General features: G+C 48.3%; 1 protein-coding gene across 1 annotated transcript in view; it reads left to right on the forward strand.

Moving 5' to 3' along the window:
- Window positions 1–19,648, forward strand: part of URB1 (URB1 ribosome biogenesis factor) — a 57,135-nt gene extending 37,487 nt beyond the window's left edge. Inside the window, exons 26-39 of the mRNA XM_083171886.1 lie at window positions 2,213–2,406; window positions 3,176–3,286; window positions 3,544–3,607; window positions 5,495–5,663; window positions 6,567–6,669; window positions 11,549–11,709; window positions 11,947–12,058; window positions 12,863–12,969; window positions 13,064–13,207; window positions 13,938–14,047; window positions 14,502–14,699; window positions 15,815–16,056; window positions 17,403–18,020; window positions 18,823–19,648. Of these exons, the coding sequence (XP_083028012.1) occupies window positions 2,213–2,406; window positions 3,176–3,286; window positions 3,544–3,607; window positions 5,495–5,663; window positions 6,567–6,669; window positions 11,549–11,709; window positions 11,947–12,058; window positions 12,863–12,969; window positions 13,064–13,207; window positions 13,938–14,047; window positions 14,502–14,699; window positions 15,815–16,056; window positions 17,403–18,020; window positions 18,823–19,043 (2,554 nt within the window). The 3' untranslated portion in view covers window positions 19,044–19,648. The remainder of the gene's footprint in view (window positions 1–2,212; window positions 2,407–3,175; window positions 3,287–3,543; window positions 3,608–5,494; window positions 5,664–6,566; window positions 6,670–11,548; window positions 11,710–11,946; window positions 12,059–12,862; window positions 12,970–13,063; window positions 13,208–13,937; window positions 14,048–14,501; window positions 14,700–15,814; window positions 16,057–17,402; window positions 18,021–18,822) is intronic.
- Window positions 19,649–19,755: the final 107 nt, after the last annotated feature.

A 19,755-nucleotide genomic window follows, 5' to 3' on the forward strand; every position in this document is an offset into this window, starting at 1 on the left:
AGGTTACTTCTCATTTCTGTACTCCAGGGGTTCTCAAACTCGGTCCTCGGGACCTCACACAGTTCACATTTACCAGGTCACCCGGCAGGTGCACAGGCGCATTCATTACTCGTTGACACATTTTAAAAGATCCACAGGTGAAGCTAATTATTTCACTCGTGATTCTGTGCAGTGTGTGGGGTCCTGAGGACCGAGTATGAGATCTACTATGATCCCCTGGTATGTACACATTTTCTGTGTAATGGGAATCTCTTTATTTCAACATCCTGAAGAATCCCAAAACACAATATAGCATTTGCTTGTCTAGGAGCAAGTGATTACTGGAGAGAGTAGTGCAGAGTACAGGTGGGAGGGCCACATTGGTCGGTGTGATTTTGGACTGCTGCATCCTATGGACAGTGTAACTGCGTGTAATGCCTCAGTCATGTGATCCCCATGGATTGGGCAGATCATGATATGGCGGTCTCTGCTGGGTTACACACCTTATACAAGGGACCATTGTGTGCCAACGCTTCATAGATCTACAGTGACTGCACAGACAAAAGGTCTACCCCAAAAGGTTGACACGCAATAGCTCAACAGGGTCAGAATGCCGACCTTAATAAGGTAGTCGCATAAAGAGGTAGACGTGAAATTTTTGTGAGTCTGAAGCATGGTGAGCGCAGCGAGTCATGCGAGGGCGCGCGTTACACTAATTGGGGGCCCACGTCGACAGTTGATACTAATCATGTCTGCAGTTTCAGGTGTACATTTTGTCATGTCGCCATTTTGAACATGCCGACCTTTCCATTTTTGACCCTGTGCACCTATTGTATGTCGACCCTTTGGGGTAGACCTATTGACTGTCAGGCTAAGAATTGTATTTAATAATCCCCCCCCACCACCCATTTCCCGTACACACAGCAGGATATGCTGGCATGTCAGCCATCGACTATGTTGCACAACTGATACAAAATGTCTGTGAGCGACATTGTACACGGACTTATCTCTGTTACACACTAGCTGACTCATCAGCGATAGGTCGGTCATTCAATTGGATGAACGATCCATCGGCCCATATGTACCCAGCATTTACTGCCAGTCTACCAATAATTCTGGTTCAGGTGCAGAGACTTTAGTACCAGTTATGTTATATAGTGCGCACATGTTCCGCAGTACATTGCGTTAGGTGACAGGACTGGGAGATTGTGCACATAACATGCTGCTCTCTGGTTGGTTGATATAAGTAGAAGTGTGTTCTGGTCACCCAATGAGAAGCATTTCCCGCCCAGGGACATGTGACAACGCCCACACACACTGACCTTATGGAAGAGGAAGGAAAACAAAACAGCTTGCGATGAGTGTGATGCAGTGTATCCTGTGCTGCCCAATGCCCTTGCAGCCCTAAGCTGGTTTGTGAATCTTCATGTGGCGAGGGCTGGGGTAGGATTGGGTTTGCTGTCCCCTCGCTGCTGTGTGCTGTGGATACTGGGGAGCAGGTGGCTTACATTGTAGTTGCCATGCTCTTGACCATTCCTCTAATCTACCTGATCATCCATGATTTGTTTTACACCTTCTGGTGTGTCTACCCTGTGGCATACCTTTTGTGTCATCACTTTCAAGTTTAACAGTTTGCGATGTGGGACAGTGTCAAAGCACTTACTAAAGTCTAGATAAGCTACATCTACAGCCCTACCTCCTTGATCTATTACTTTAGTCACCCAGTCAAAAACGTCAATAAGATTTCTAAGGCTCACTGGTCGGTAGTTGCTTACCTCTTCCTTGCTTCCAATTTTGTGCAGTGGGACTACACTGGGGTGTTCTGGTGCTATATGGGGAAGCTCAAAAAACTTAATATATGATGGGACCCTGAAACAGTAGAGTATGACACCAATTTCTTAAAGTGTAGGGTCCTTGAGACCCACAATTTATTTTGGCAACCGTGATCACGGAGTGCCGTGAGGCAGTAATTATGACCATAACACTGTCCTTGCTGCCCAAGTAGTTTTTTGTGTTACAAGAAGGCATTCAGTCTGCCACTGTGATCTGATGGCATTTTTTGGGACTTTTTCTCTCTTGCCTTTATATTCTCATGCAGGAGCCTGGTGCTTAAACCTGTTGAATGATGAAGCAGGAAATAAAATGAGATGTAACACAAAAAAAACCCACATAGGCTTTAGGGAGTGTTTTTATTTTCTATTAATAATAATAACTTATGTTTTATTATACAAAGGTATCGCTTTAAGGACTGTGCATTTTTGGATGTCCTGCTTACCGGTGTTGAACAATGGTACGATGCGGACGGTCCCTGCACGAAGGACTTGGTGCAGTTACCCGTCATCCACATGATGGTTTCCCAGCACTCGCTGTTCCTGCCCTGTTTCCTGAGATCCAGAGAGGAGGGGAACGCATGCAGTAACATAAGAGGTGCAGCCCTTACAGTGTGTTATATTACCAGCAGTTCTAGAAAATAACTGTGTTATGCTCTATGGAAAAGGTTATGGAAAATCTGTTTTATCATCTTGCGTTTCACCAAATGGTCGACATAGGCATGTTTTTGTCAATGTTGACATGCACTCGGTGACAAAAGGTCAAAGCAACAAAAGATTGACATGGACAAGGTCATGAGTTTTTCAGGTTTGAAAAACCCTCTGTCTCTAAGGCGTTAGAGATCTCTGACCCTCCATACACACTTTTGTTCTCCGTATATTGACTTTGTATAGTGAATTTGATACCGTATTTTTCATTCGGACCATTTGCATTGGCGTTATACACTACAAGGGGGCATTATAGTGGCGCTTATTGTGCATCTATAACACTTATTACTTCGCCTCATTAACGCCCCTTCATACATGGGGGAGAAGCGGTATCGGTGTACATAATTTGCGCGATACTCTTCTTCCACATAGCGCTCCTAGTTGAGCTCAGACAAAATACAATGCTAAAACCCTGGTATGCATATTCACAGTTTACCTAGATTCAGAGAGCATCCTAATGGGCACAGCCTATCTGCTCGATCCCACATGTTCTCCGTATGCAGCAAATGGTGGTGATACGCCATTTTGGTATTCATGTTTGAATCCAGCATTAGTCTACATTTTTATTTTATTACTTTCGAGACACTGCTACATTTCCCAGACATGTGATGTGACTGCAAAGATTAAATAAAGTTTTGTGGCATTGCTTTTTCTTTCAGAAAAGTTGGTGGATCTCCTCAGATGTATAGTCAGCAAATGTCCATCTGTCTGTGACAGAAACCATTTTGTTGCGTTACTCGGGGCCTATGGAGCCAGTCTCAGTGTGACAGGTAAATGTCAAAATGGAAGCTGTTGTATAATTTAGCTTTTATGGGAGCAGCCATATTGTTGTTGTTTTTTTTGCTGTGGACAATATCATTTGTGTATAGCGAACATTTGAGCATTGAACACTTTTGAAATGGCAAATCTCTGAGAAATGTGACTGTCCTGTATCTTTCTCCGTAAAGTATGTTTTGCAAAATGGTGATTTCAGCATATTACAGCATTAGGTCCACTTAACCGTCGATGGTATATTCTTCTGTTTCAGACCAAAAAATACTCTTTTTGCTTCAGGCCTATGAGCAGAACAATCTGAGCCTTGCAGATTTCAGGTAAACACTGATCTTATGTTGAGTGGAGGCGGCCATTTTGAGGGTACTTTTGTTCACTATGGTATATTCAAACTAATAGTGTGTACACACTGTGAGATTCCCTGGCTATTCGACTTAAGATTCGAGTGCTATGCAATCTTGCTATATCTGTACTTTTAACATACAATTCATACAATTAGTATTATATTTGCACTATATAGTCATTGCTGCCCTGTCTATCTGGGTTTCGATTTGTGCTGTCACGGGAGTGCACATCGGGATCGCAAGGTAAAAAACCTGTGGGATCTGCATGGAATCTGCTTACGATCTGCATGCGATTTTGACTATATAGTCAAAATCGAATGTCAAATCTCACCGTGTGTACACAGCATAACTGTACTAATTAGTCACCTGTGCCTAAGCATGGGTGTTTATTTATGAAAAGTCTCTTATATAGTGCAGCATATTCTGTTGAACTCTACAATTGTAAACCATAAGTGACAAACCTGGGTGATAAAAGAAAAACATAGCAGTAGAAAGGGTCTGCTTGCAGGCTTACAATCTAAAATAGGCACCGATACATAAAGATAGGTGTTATCTATTGCATAGTGGTCCAGCCAGGGGACCAAGACACCAAAATCTCTAGTCACAGCCATTGTTTAAAAAACCGGTACTTGTTTCCTAGAACGGCGCCCAGATTTCCTACGTACGCAAACCTAAGGAAATCGCATCGCATGGGCCATTTTATTGCCGAGGGGGGATCACATTGCATCGCACCTCCTGCAAAATCGCATGCGATTTTTATAGGGTGTGCGATGCCATTACATTAGCTATACAGTAATATCATTGTATGACATACAATGATGTTTTAGGCCCCCCCCCCCACCCCACTATCCACGTCACCCACGAGTCCTCCGACTTTTTTCATACCCCCACTATCCACGTCAGCGTGGAGTTGATTTTATATAGTGTGGCGAGCACAGCGAGCCCGAAGCGTGTCGAGCGGATGCGGATTACTTTACATGTATTCCGTGGCCCCTCGCGGGGCTTGCCACACTTCGGGCTCGGTGGCTCGCCACACTATATAAAATAAACTCCACGCCGACGTGGATAGTGGGGGTATGAAAAAGTCGGAGGACTCGTGGGTGACGTGGATAGTGGGGGGGGGGGGGTGCCTAAAACATTATTGTATGTCATACAATAAAATTACTGTATAGCTAATGTAATGGCATCGCACACCCTATAAAAATCGCATATAATCCTATATAAGATCAACTCCACGCCGACATGGATAGTGGGGGTATGAAAAATTTGGAGGACGTGATAAAGGAGGAGAAGTATCCCATGGCAACCAATCAGCTGCTCTACATAATTTTTTTTTTTTTTTATGCAAATTATAGATGTTACGTGAGTGCTGATTGGTTGCCATGGGCCATTTCTCCACTGGCTCACTTCTCCCTTATCACTGCTTCATACATTTAGTCCCCACTAAATGGGCATTTGGAGTCATTGGCAGGTAGGTGCACATGAACCTGTATAAGAAGGAATGTGGCACCTGCTAATAGACATTCGCCTTTGTTATAACTCTAGAATGATGAGGGTTATTCAGACCTAATTGCAAAGCTGCTTTTTTCTTAAATGGGCAAAACCATGCAGGTGGGGCACATGTAACATGTGCAGAGAGAGTTAGATTTGGGTGCGTAACTTTTGTTCTTGTGCAAGGTAGATACTGGCTGCTTTATTTTTACACTTCAATTTTGATTTCAGTTTCAACACACCCCACCCAAATCTAACTCTGTGCACATGTTACATCTACCCCACCTGCAGTGCATCACGGTTTTGTCCATTTGAGAAAAAAGCCTTGTATAGCTCAAGTAACCTGGCCGTGTCTTCCTAATGTACATCCAGATTGCTGCTCTGGGGACCAGCGGCCGTGGAGCATCACAAGACCCGGAAGAGTTTGGGGAAATCCCTTTGGCAACAGCCAAGCATGGAGGAGATCCTCAGCTTGTTAGACAGAGAAAAGATGATGGAGACCATTCTAAACTTCCCCCTGCACCTCAAGCTGACCGCTGAGGTAATGACCTGTTTGTATCACCTTTTATTGTCTTAGCTATGAATGTAGACCTCTGCACCGGATGCGGCTTTCTTACCGTTTCCTTCTGTGTCACCCAAATGATGGAACTACAAGTAAAAGCAAGCAAAAGGAATAAAAGTATTTGCTAACATTATTACTGTGTCAAGATGGCTGCCACCTGCCATGATACCTGTGAGTGTCCTGTAAGGGAAGCCTGTGCACTGAACTATACTGTAGTATTTGTGTCATGACCGTTTCGGAGTGAAGCTAATAATATGCTAGGCTTTCATACTAAAGGACTGTATACAGTAGACAATATACAATATAGACAATATAGAGTTTGAAGATTCTGACGGGTCGAAACCACAAAATGCTAAATATTGTCTAGTGTGTACTCTTGATTTTACTGACTTTACATACCACGAAAGATTAGCCACAATCCTTAGCAATCGCTTCACAATTGATAATACATATACAATGCAATCTGCACTTCCACCTTAGAGGGAATCCCATCTGCCTATCCAGGGCTTTGTGCTAGATTTATTTTAAAGTGCTGAAAGATTAATTTAAAAAGCAATATACAGGATCTAATGTTGTTCCATTTTCCACTCCCCTCCCTGCTCTGTGGAAGTTGGTCCACCATCCCTTGCTCCAAGCTAAATGTGTATAGGGAAGCATTTAACAGACTGGCAGAGTGGCTATGGGTGCTGAATATTGCCACGCAGCGCATGTATTGGAATGTTCTCCCAAGTCCATTAAGGAAGAGGACTTTGCTTGTCTTCGTGTTTTAGCTAGAAGCAGACACCTATGAAGATTCCCTCAGAGAACCGTCCACATATCACGATGTAAAGCGTCCATTTGCCGCTCTCCCCGCCATAACCTGTAACACTTTATATATTTTAGGCTGGCAAGGACGTTCTCTATGAAGATGGCGCCATAAAAGATTTGAACGATGTGTACGACCCGCGCTTTCTGTTACCGCTCTTCAGCGAACTGCTCAGGCCAGGTACAGTAACGGCATGAATAACTCCGCCTATAATATATGGTCACCCCTCTGGGTGGCCACACTTTAGCTTATGCCCCTACCACTGTATTCCCTGGTGTGTCCTTCATACTGCAGTCCAATGCTGGATACAAGCTAGAGAGACATTGCTTCATGTGCAGTCACATTTCTGTTGATACCCATCTCTACATGTGATAACACTGAGAAGGGATGATCTATTTTATAACTTAGCATCTGTAGGGTATATTTCCTATTTCAGTATCCATGAGGGGGCCCATTATAGCACAGAATATTTATTGACTTATGTTGCCTTTTTTTGCATTCCATATATTTTTATTTTTACTTTTGTCTTATTTTCTGTACAGTGATAATAATGTTCCATTGGTGGCTACCCTGGCTATGCTGGGATATGTAGTTCTTCAACCACTGTAGTCTGTCCATCTTCTAACCCAAGGCACAGGGCTATTAAGTTTTTCCCATAACCATTATGACCACTAAAATGTAGGTATTCAATCTTGGGTCACATCTGTCGAGCCGTGACCCTGTCCCGTTCTCGGTCTGCCTGACCGAGAATTTGCAGGCGGGATTCAATGTCCTGCTGCAGCGGGATGAGAAGGGGGTGTGGCAGCGAGCTGCTGCCGGCAGAATGAGCCTGACTGCACATGTGAAGCCGGGCTCGTTCTGCCGAGATCCCCTGTTCAGTGTAGTCGGGAAAGACAAGGCTCCGCAGCCATCTCCCCCGTCGGGAGAATTGGGTATTCAATCTCCCGCAGCCATCTCCAACGGGGCCCTATTCATTGCTGTCTACCCGACAGCATTGAACAGGGGATCTCGGCATAATAAGCCGGACTTCACAAGCAGTCGGGCTCATTCTGCCGGGAATTGACGAGCTCCTGGCTGCAACTCGCCCCTTCCCGGCCGCAGCTCGTGACCATGCCCCCTTCTCCATTGAATCCCACCTGGACCGAGAACGGGACAGGGTAACGGCTGTTGGGCCAGCTTGACAGCCGTGACCCAAGATTGAATACCCCCTTAGTCTTTAGTTGTAAAAGATGTTTCTATGGAGAAATATTGTGCGGAAGGTAAAACACAGACCCGAAAACCTAACTAGTTATTTGTTATGGACACAACTTGGAGTATCCTTCCTGTATGTTTTAAAGAACCTTGAAACGTGTCTCAGGCTATAATATATATAACATTTATATGGCAGTGTAGATCTTTATCTAATATTTGTGTTCGAGCTTGGTTACCTCGGTGTAACTACAGATGTGACCTTGCCCATCTAGCTTCCACAGATAACCCTATGACACGGATACAGCGCAGGTGATGGGACCCTGTTGCGCTTGTACAGCGCAGGTGATGGGACCCTGTTGCACCTGTACAGCGCAGGTGATGGGACCCTGTTGCACCTGCACAGCGCAGGTGATGGGACCCTGTTGCGCGTGGACAGCGCAGGTGATGGGACCCTGTTGCGCGTGGACAGCGCAGGTGATGGGACCCTGTTGCGCGTGGACAGCGCAGGTGATGGGACCCTGTTGCGCGTGGACAGCGCAGGTGATGGGACCCTGTTGCGCGTGGACAGCGCAGGTGATGGGACCCTGTTGCGCGTGGACAGCGCAGGTGATGGGACCCTGTTGCGCGTGGACAGCGCAGGTGATGGGACCCTGTTGCGCGTGGACAGCGCAGGTGATGGGACCCTGTTGCGCGTGGACAGCGCAGGTGATGGGACCCTGTTGCGCGTGGACAGCGCAGGTGATGGGACCCTGTTGCGCGTGGACAGCGCAGGTGATGGGACCCTGTTGCGCGTGGACAGCGCAGGTGATGGGACCCTGTTGCGCGTGGACAGCGCAGGTGATGGGACCCTGTTGCGCGTGGACAGCGCAGGTGATGGGACCCTGTTGCGCGTGGACAGCGCAGGTGATGGGACCCTGTTGCGCGTGGACAGCGCAGGTGATGGGACCCTGTTGCGCGTGGACAGCGCAGGTGATGGGACCCTGTTGCGCGTGGACAGCGCAGGTGATGGGACCCTGTTGCGCGTGGACAGCGCAGGTGATGGGACCCTGTTGCGCGTGGACAGCGCAGGTGATGGGACCCTGTTGCGCGTGGACAGCGCAGGTGATGGGACCCTGTTGCGCGTGGACAGCGCAGGTGATGGGACCCTGTTGCGCGTGGACAGCGCAGGTGATGGGACCCTGTTGCGCGTGGACAGCGCAGGTGATGGGACCCTGTTGCGCGTGGACAGCGCAGGTGATGGGACCCTGTTGCGCGTGGACAGCGCAGGTGATGGGACCCTGTTGCGCGTGGACAGCGCAGGTGATGGGACCCTGTTGCGCGTGGACAGCGCAGGTGATGGGACCCTGTTGCGCGTGGACAGCGCAGGTGATGGGACCCTGTTGCGCGTGGACAGCGCAGGTGATGGGACCCTGTTGCGCGTGGACAGCGCAGGTGATGGGACCCTGTTGCGCGTGGACAGCGCAGGTGATGGGACCCTGTTGCGCGTGGACAGCGCAGGTGATGGGACCCTGTTGCGCGTGGACAGCGCAGGTGATGGGACCCTGTTGCGCGTGGACAGCGCAGGTGATGGGACCCTGTTGCGCGTGGACAGCGCAGGTGATGGGACCCTGTTGCGCGTGGACAGCGCAGGTGATGGGACCCTGTTGCGCGTGGACAGCGCAGGTGATGGGACCCTGTTGCGCGTGGACAGCGCAGGTGATGGGACCCTGTTGCGCGTGGACAGCGCAGGTGATGGGACCCTGTTGCGCGTGGACAGCGCAGGTGATGGGACCCTGTTGCGCGTGGACAGCGCAGGTGATGGGACCCTGTTGCGCGTGGACAGCGCAGGTGATGGGACCCTGTTGCGCGTGGACAGCGCAGGTGATGGGACCCTGTTGCGCGTGGACAGCGCAGGTGATGGGACCCTGTTGCGCGTGGACAGCGCAGGTGATGGGACCCTGTTGCGCGTGGACAGCGCAGGTGATGGGACCCTGTTGCGCGTGGACAGCGCAGGTGATGGGACCCTGTTGCGCGTGGACAGCGCAGGTGATGGGACCCTGTTGCGCGTGGACAGCGCAGGTGATGGGACCCTGTTGCGCGTGGACAGCGCAGGTGATGGGACCCTGTTGCGCGTGGACAGCGCAGGTGATGGGACCCTGTTGCGCGTGGACAGCGCAGGTGATGGGACCCTGTTGCGCGTGGACAGCGCAGGTGATGGGACCCTGTTGCGCGTGGACAGCGCAGGTGATGGGACCCTGTTGCGCGTGGACAGCGCAGGTGATGGGACCCTGTTGCGCGTGGACAGCGCAGGTGATGGGACCCTGTTGCGCGTGGACAGCGCAGGTGATGGGACCCTGTTGCGCGTGGACAGCGCAGGTGATGGGACCCTGTTGCGCGTGGACAGCGCAGGTGATGGGACCCTGTTGCGCGTGGACAGCGCAGGTGATGGGACCCTGTTGCGCGTGGACAGCGCAGGTGATGGGACCCTGTTGCGCCTGGACAGCGCAGGTGATGGGACCCTGTTGCGCCTGGACAGCGCAGGTGATGGGACCCTGTTGCGCCTGGACAGCGCAGGTGATGGGACCCTGTTGCGCGTGGACAGCGCAGGTGATGGGACCCTGTTGCGCCTGGACAGCGCAGGTGATGGGACCCTGTTGCGCCTGGACAGCGCAGGTGATGGGACCCTGTTGCGCCTGGACAGCGCAGGTGATGGGACCCTGTTGCGCCTGGACAGCGCAGGTGATGGGACCCTGTTGCGCCTGGACAGCGCAGGTGATGGGACCCTGTTGCGCCTGGACAGCGCAGGTGATGGGACCCTGTTGCGCGTGGACAGCGCAGGTGATGGGACCCTGTTGCGCGTGGACAGCGCAGGTGATGGGACCCTGTTGCGCGTGGACAGCGCAGGTGATGGGACCCTGTTGCGCGTGGACAGCGCAGGTGATGGGACCCTGTTGCGCGTGGACAGCGCAGGTGATGGGACCCTGTTGCGCGTGGACAGCGCAGGTGATGGGACCCTGTTGCGCGTGGACAGCGCAGGTGATGGGACCCTGTTGCGCGTGGACAGCGCAGGTGATGGGACCCTGTTGCGCGTGGACAGCGCAGGTGATGAGACCCTGTTGCGCGTGGACAGCCAATTTACGAGGAATAGATGGGGAGGAGAGCAGGGAAAGAGGAGTCTCATTGTGCAGTTGGTTATTATTGAAAATAAGGATATTAGCGGAACATTTTATACCTGTAAATTGTTTCAGACATGCAAGGCTTAGGTGGCGAGAGAGCAAGTACCATCCAATTCGCTTCTAACAACCATTCTACTGGCTGGGTTTCAAAGATGACTATTAGGAGCTGAATGGTTATTATTTCTTCGCTTTTACCTTTGTGTTGATGTGGTAAATGGTGCATTGGTGAATTTACTAATGTACTATAAGGTAATAAAAATGCAGTTCCAGTATGTTATATCACTAGGTCCATACACACTGGGCGAATATGCCCAGGGTGTATGGACAGCGCATACACACTGAGCTGCTTTTCCCCCTGCCCAGCACCGATAGGACACCTTGCATGACAGTGGTCAATGTTGCATGTTTAATGTTCTGTGACCACCAATAGTAGAAACGTAGACCCTCGCAGTTTCACAGCGCTCTTCACAGATTACCATTCCTGATCGTAGTCCAAGTAGATAGTAAATCAAGCAAACGTGGCAGGGGGGATGTGAAAGCAACCCAAAAATGTTGGTTATTCCGGTCAGTCATTGTCATGTCAACCTTTTTGTACCTGTCAACCTAAGCATGCCGACCATATGGTGTAGACCTATCATCCAGCCACCTGATGGCCATGTATACCTATTCCCTGTGTTGTGTCTGTTAGTGACGTGTCTCTCCATCCTCTATAGAGCTGGCCGTGGACTGTACAACGTTTGTGGAAGTGAGTGCGTTGGGACTAACATTGGCCGCACTTAGCAGTTATGATTACAGCATGCGAGCCGCCGCCAATCACGTCCTCGGATCCTTCGTCTCTCACATGGAGGGTGCACGTTTCAGGCACAAGGATGAGGTGGGGACCAAGCACCAGACTTATCCCATTGACCACTTTACATTATCTCTCTGGTCCTCATCCCCAAGTCTTTGTTCTTTTCCTCCACATTTCTGCTATGTCCCAATATCTCATTTGCTACACTTTTTTTAAAAAAAATTCTCCCAATTAATCTCTATTTTCATTGCTTCCCTCTGATTATACATTGTCTGTTGCCCCCATGAGAAGGAATAATGTGTATACGTTCTCTGCCTCCAGCTGCAGTATGTTCTAGACGTCCTGAAAAATGGGATCAGGCAGGAGAATTACCGGCTGACGTTCTCATTGGCTCTGTATAGTGCCAGAGCTGCCCAGCAGGTCCTCAGGCCAGGTAATACCCCGTAGCCATATTCTTGTTGTAACAGCGCTGCAGAGCTCTCCATATAGCGATAAGTTATCCTTACCAAACAAGGAGATGTATAATTGCCACTGATTGGCTGAACTGTCATTTCAAAGACTGTGATTGGGCAACTCTTAAGCTTGGTACATCTCCCCCACTGGGTGTAATAACTGAAAGGTCTATGTCCCACCAGTCTAATCCTATAGGGCAGGGGTGGCCAAACCTGTCTTCAAGATCTACCAACAGATCATGTGTTTCAGGCAAACTGCGGATCTATAGTAGGAATGATGCAGCAGATTTGAAAATGTGACAGTTAGTAATGACCACAGATGTGCACCAGCTAGGGGATTTGGGTCATGTGACAGTTAGTAATGAGTACACCTGTGCACCAGCTGGGGGATTTGGATCATGTGACAGTAATGACTACACCTGTGCACCAGCTAGGTGATTTGGGCCATGTGACAGTAATGACTACACCTGTGCACCAGCTAGGTGATTTGGGCCATGTGACAGTTAGTAATGACTACACCTGTGCACCAGCTAGGGGATTTGGGTCATGTGACAGTTAGTAATGACTACAGCTGTGCACCAACTAGGTGGTCTGGGGAATGTGACAGTTAGTAATGACTACACCTGTGCACCAGCTAGGTGGTGTGGAAAACGTGGACTGTTGGTAGATCTCGAGAAGCGGTTTGGCCACCTCTGATCTAGGATAACATAAGAATGAGATCACTCTTGTACTCTGTAAGTACTGTAACGTTTTCATGTGGTTGTTTCTTGTCTATGGCTGATCAGAAGAACATATGTACATTAAGATAACCAAGTTCCTGCTGTCTCACGACTACTTGGACCTGAACAAAGTTCCGGACTTCTACAGACTGTTCTTCAGCTCTGACATAGAGGTAGGTGGTTACCCGGCCCCCTGTCTGGATGACTCGCGTAGAAGATGGGTCTGCGTTTTTGAGTAACACCCTCTCTGTTCTATCGCATGACTAGCACAAGGCAGAGCGCCGGTGGATTCTGGCACTATTGGGCGATGGAATGAGGGACAAGTATTGCTACGAGCTGTACGATTACCAGAGGATATTCATGGTCATTATGACGTTCTACAACAGTCCCCTGTGTGATGAGACACTGCAGGTAATAATATCAGAATTTACTCTATATGATCGGCTCTGTAAGCTGCAAGGATCGTCTGAGCGCGATCACAACGGTGATCTGCACAATACTATACCATGCACCTGCATGGAGCCCCAAACATCGGAACGGGACGAATTTGGCCCCGTCCGATTAAACCAGAATGAGGACCTAAATGTGTACCTTAGCCTTAGAGAGAAATAAAGTATCCGCCTATCGGCTCCTAACTGCCAGGTCACATGCTGTAGGAGCGGACTGGTAGTTTATCTCTCTCCAATGCTTAGTACATAGACCCCTTAGTCTCTCCTGTGACTAGATAGATGGAATTTCAGGTTTTTAGTAAATACTGTATATCCCGATGCGTTTGCATGCTCTATTAAAGTGCAGGTTGGAGAAGTTGCCCATAGCAACCAATCAGATTCTGCTTATTTATCTGAGAATGTATTATTACACAGTGTAGGGAAGATTAGATTGCAGATTGTATGTTGGCAATGGAAGCGTTCTAGATGTCCATCATCGGAACTTTCCATAAACACGATTATGTTCTCTCTGTCTCCTTTCCTCTCCGTTACATTGTATATGCTTCATTGTAACCCCTGGCAACGATTGCATCATGACCCATTCATTGTGAATCATCAGTCTTTCTAGAAAGGGCATGGACAATGATTGGCATCGTGAAATGACCTGGGTGCAGTTAAGGTCACTGTGTCACTTTTGCCTGTTACCTTTCCAGAATCAGATCATGGATATATTTCTGAAAGCATCGAAAGTTCCAAAAGCCGCTTATGAACTGATCAGAGACCACAGCCTGCTGACCTGGTTACTGAGTATCCTGGGAAAGTGGTAAGTAATTCGTGGCACCCCCCCAGAGCCCTTCCAGACCCAGCAGTGTGGAGTAACCCGGCCACGTCACGCACAACATCGCTGGCGTTCTAGACCAAGTGTAGTTCTGCAAAGCAGATGCTTATTATCGTATGGTCCTCATCCCAAGTGTGTGTGACGGTTATACAGTAAATAACCAAGCACGGTATCCGAGTAACGGGTCAGCCCTTTTTATTTTTAAAATTAAATCGTCCTGACCACCGCAGTAAATACATCAACGTCCTTTTATCAAATTACTGACAATTCGTCTTATTTTGGGACCACTAAATTCACAAAATGCGACGTGGCCGGGTTTCTAACTTGCTTTTTGTGGCGTCACGAGGTCCTGAACGTATGAAGTCATCGGTCAGACGTTGATGCTCTGTTTGTGGAAGTGATGATTTAATTTTGAGTTGACCCTTTTGTGTCTTTTCAGGTACATTGACAATAAATTGCTGGGTAGCATAATATCGTTAATTAGCAGCTTGTGGTTTACTAACCTTGGAAAGAAAGAGAAGGCCAAATCCAGAGGCGGGCCTAGCCAAGATGGAGTCGCAGACCAAGAAAAGTTCCTTCCCCTTCACTTGGTGAATGAGTATCTGGGAGTATTGATGGCTCTGCTCAGACACATCAGGTGAGATGGGGTCTACTTTTACTTGTAGTCACAAAGATTCTAAGAGACTACGTACAGCTTGCTAAGTGTTAGTATTTGCAGTGGTGGAACATCAGGTGGATCAGCCAACCGAGGCCCCGCTTTCCCTGGATGCCTCCACTTGGCAGAGAATGTTTTGGATCAGCACATGCTCAGCGCAGAGATTGTGGCCCGTCAGGCTAGAATGGCTTTACTTGACCCCTGCCCACATTTCCCTGGTTCTAACCATGCTTCTGTCTGGTTCATTATGGAGGTCTGCGAACTTTATATGAAAGTCAAAATCTGTTCTATGAACCGCTTTGGTGGTATGCTCGGAAATTTTCCAGGCTGGATTGCGCTGCAGGAGCGGGCTCTACAGGAAAATTTCCGGGCATGCCACTGATAAGTAGGTGTGTGCCAGTGGTGTCTCCAGCAGTGCACCACTGGCACACCACCTTTTGGCAGCTCCATCATTCCCCCCTTCGTTGCTACAAACAAACTCCACACACACCCATCAGTTACCCCGGCACCACTGGTTTCTGCCGACGGTCCCCACCACGATCCTCCTATTTTCCGTTCGGGGCCACTCAGGAGTGCTTGGCTGTTTGTGTGTTCAGGCGCCCGAATACATGAATGATTGAGTACCAGAGCACACGAACACAAGCGCTCTCCTGAGGACCCCCCCAGTGGCCGCAAACTTCATCGAGCAGCTGCACACAGCCGAGGCCAGCATCAACAGCCCCAGGGGAGCAGAAGGCAGCGGCTGCCTTGGTAGGTTTGCCTTCCCCATGAAAACTCACCACTCAAGGGGTTAAATGAGAACTACACCCCAAATTCCAGGGGCTCATGTGCGTTGGGCAATCTCACAAGGCTTGAATGAAGGTCGGTCGATTGCTCGTTGAGAATAATAGAGATGTCAAGAGAAACAAATGTTTTCTATGCTCTGGTGGCATTTCTGATTAGAACTCAACTGCGCTATATACACAACAGCGACCTAGAACCTGTGTATGTGATGATTTCTGTATTCTTCCAGTTACTTGTGATCACATGCAGGTGATATGCTTGTAGGCCATTACTAGCTTAATCACTTTTGTACTTTATTACTTGCTTTATTACAGGGCAAACTTAGATGGTGTCCTCTGCAACCAGTATTTCAGCACCTTCAGCTCGGTTCTGAGATACCGCACAAGGGTTTTGGACGCATTTAAAGAAATGGGCCGGTTTGCTATTAATGAGCAGGTGTTCTCCAGCACGCATGCACTGTTACTGCTGCAGAAGTGGAGCGTTATTGAGAAGGACCTGGGCCTGCAGGACAATCTGACTGCTGTGGCCAAGGAGCACAAAGTGAGAGAACTTCTAAGTAAGTGCACGGGATTCTGTATTGTTCTGCTCTCCTCTGGTCTTGTTAGAGGAGACGGCTCATTGGTGCAAACAGCATCTACTATTTAAGGAGCAGCTGCATATAAAGCAGGATGAGGAACCTGGGAAACAGGAGAAGGGATTTTACACAATTTCCTGTTTCTTTTTTTTTTCTCGGAGAATATGAAATATGAGCTAATAAAAAGGCCCAGTTCTGTTCTCCGTGGATCGGTCATGTGTGTTTTCCTGGCGCTGCAGGTGACATCTACACAGTTCCTGCAGCTCCTTTGTTTGTCACTTTGCTCTCCCTACTTTATTTTTTTGTAAAACGGTGGTGTAATTTGCATAGTAATGATAACAGACCTGATTGGATGAAAGTTTCCCAAGCACACCCACTTATGCAAAAACAATAAAGCTGCTGCAACGCTGTGTAACCACTAATAGGCCCTACACACGGAGCGATATTCAGCCACTTTATGAGCGATTTTACATCATTTCAATTAATCGCTCAGAAAGTTGGTTGAATATTGCTGTATGTGTGTAGACCACACAGCGTTTCAAATGCATGGCCTCCTGGGTCTGAATCTGGCTGCGATGAAGAATGGCCCTGCTGGATAAATTCAGAGCACTCGCTCAGAAGGCCCTGCACATGTCATGCATGTATGGCGATTGCGGATCAGCGGTTGTTGAAGCCGCCTTGCCTCTCTAGCGCCCCCTTCACTGCACAAGCTGTGGTTGGAGTGTGAGGACATGCCGCTCACAATTCATTTGCGTTTGGGGAGGAGTCTATATCACCAACGCTTATATGTTGTTGTGTTGTTTTTGTGGGGGGGGGGGGGGGGGGGAGTCATAATAGGAGATCTCATGCTCAATCTCCCATTATGAATCTCTGGCACAGATCTCTTCGTGTGTAGGCATTACAGTACCTGGCTAGGTCACTTTCTCCCGTGCAACATTGACGGCTTCATCCACCCAGCCCTGACTGTAACGGAGGATATCCGTTCTGCATAGCCAGGGAGGGAGCAGTCCATGTCACTGCTAACTATCACTGGATACTGTAATATCTCTGGCTCCTGGTACGGCCATACACCATCTGCTTATTATATAGAGAAGCTCCTCCCTCCTAACATAACTTAATGCTATAGTCGCATTTTAATTATTCCTCTCAATAACACAGCGACTATGATGTATGTCCATTAGCGGCTTTACCTGAGTAATGTTTGGTGTATCAGTCTTTTAAATCACTAGGAAATGCAGTAGGCGAGACACTGACTGACGCATAAGCCGTATGCGGCATCTCTGCAGAATAAATGACATTCATCTCTTGATTCCATCCTGACTTTGCAGGCACCATTAAGGAGAAGTTCAGACAACCAGGTCCATGGAGGCTTAGGAAGAAATTTGAGGCTGAAGTGGAGGCCAATCTGGAACCCCAACCAGCCTCCAATCTAGAAGCCTCCAAAACCCATGTGAAATCCATATTGATCCATTGGAGACCCACTTTCTTGAAGTCCCCCATCACCTCTGCAAAAGAAAGGAATGAAAGCACGGATCAGAGTAAGGAGACCGCGTCAGAGGATAAAGAAGCCAAGAGTGACCGCGCCATAGATAATCTAGCCTGGGCCACCGCCTGTCTGGTTGCCAAGTGGATAATAAATGTAGAGGGTGATCTCCCGCTGAGCACCTGTGATCTATACAGCTCTCTGCACTGGCTGGAAACCTGCATCTTACCGCACGCAGCTGTGGTCCAGGAACTTACCAGAGACCATAAGCTGAGGAGTACCCTCTATAAGCTCTACTACAGGGTCTATGACAGCCCAGATTCCAGCCTGGAACTTTTACACTTGTCTAACCAGGTGATGATGAAACTGAAAGAGACTCAGAATCTGAACACGGGAGCCTTCCACAACGCGGTGATGAAGCTCTGCCTGCCGCCGGGTGACTGCGCCAGTGACACACAGAAAGGTAGGTGGAACTTATGAATTGATCTCTTAATTGAGTCTCTGTAAGTAAAAGCAGGAGATGCCATGAGTGGGACTCGGATGAGGAACACTATTACTATGCTTCTACTGGACCCTAGACTACTTGGCTTAATGCGCCAGATGCCTGTCCCGAGCTCACTTGCACAAGGTGCTGGGCAACTCTGCCACCACCGGCACATTGATTCTGCCAAGAATGTTTTGGTCGTAACACAAGGCGACTAAGAAGCATCGGGAGGCTGTGCTAACTAATGTGATGGACACTTGTATATTATGTGTTACTGAGTCTCTCTATATGGAGCAGAACAGCTGCTGCTGTTACATTTAGAGACTCCGCCACTAGATGAGGCTGTCGGGACCTGGCGTGCTGTGAGAGCCAGTTTGGTGTGACTGCAGCAACGATGTATGAAGACATATGTGTATGGCAGAGCCTAATGAGTATCGGGTGAAACATCGATTGGCAGTAGGGCTGTTCCCCCTCTTTTATAAGTGTGCCCCAAGTCTAGAAGCAATAGTCCATTCTAATCTGTCATAAGATAATGGGAACTCATCTAGACGGAGAAGGGAGGGAGATGTACAGGGACAGGCGCAGCACAGCCGTACGTTTCAGGATTACAGCCTGTGTAATCCTAGACTTACCTATGTTGGATTTTCACGCAAACCTTAATACACCGCCGCTCGTTTTAATACACGCCGCTCATTTTTACACCCAATGCTCAGCGATCAGTCCTATGATTGGTGGATAACCTGTAGTCATGTACACTAATATTTGCCATATTGTTTTCCAGCTGCTGCCAATTTCCTAGTGTCCCTCTATGTCGGAGATATCTGGCTCGGAGCACAATCGCCAGTTATGTTTAAAACTTACGTGAAGATGGTCAGCGAAGCCGCAGATGTGGACACGTCCTGGTCAGAGGACAAGACCCCAAAGCGAAAAAAGAGGAGAGAAGAGCAAGAGGCCATTGTGTCCCTCTGTAGAGACCTTTCTGTCACTCTGCCAAAGAGTTAATTTCTCTTAGCAGATCCATGCCGTTCTTCATGGACAATCTACTTGTCCCGATTGTACCCAAACCATTCTTCGCAAGGGGTCAGGTATGGCTCGGAGAGCGGACAGAAATTGTTCTGCACAGTGACCGTGTGATCTCACTAAAGCCTTCCCTTTATCATCTGCAAAACGGCGTTTGTAAAACAGCAATTATCGGCTTTCTGTTTTATCAGTCGCTCAATTAACTTCAGATGTATTACGCATACGTGGATGGTCCAATTAGGCTTCCCAGACTGAGTTCAGACATTGTGACACAATCTAACCATCTGAATTATGGTTCTATTGGAGAATTCAAGAGGGACGTTTTCGTTTTCTTTGTAGCCCTGCTAACCTGGCATGATGGTTTACTGCCTCTGGGTCTAATACCGGTGTATACTGTATATGTGAGTTAAGCGTGTGCCCTCTTTCTGGGATGTACAGCGCCTTATTGGGTGCCTGCCGCCAGTGCTGGAACACCAATACCCCGTTTCATCTTCCAACTTTTATATGAAACCAGATGTAAAGCTACAAGAATGTATGATGGTTGTTTGTGTGAGCTGGAATAAACTCTACAACTATTTTATATGAAATGTTTTGATTTTGTGTTTTTGTTGCATCTGTGCAGTGTATGTGCTGTCCTCCTGGACTAAATGTGGTCATATTACACTAGTCTGTATATGGGGCCAGTGTATGTATG

This window comes from Crinia signifera, chromosome 2 (assembly GCF_055691185.1).
Source record: "Crinia signifera chromosome 2, ASM5569118v1, whole genome shotgun sequence".
Taxonomy (NCBI): Eukaryota; Metazoa; Chordata; class Amphibia; order Anura; family Myobatrachidae; genus Crinia; species Crinia signifera.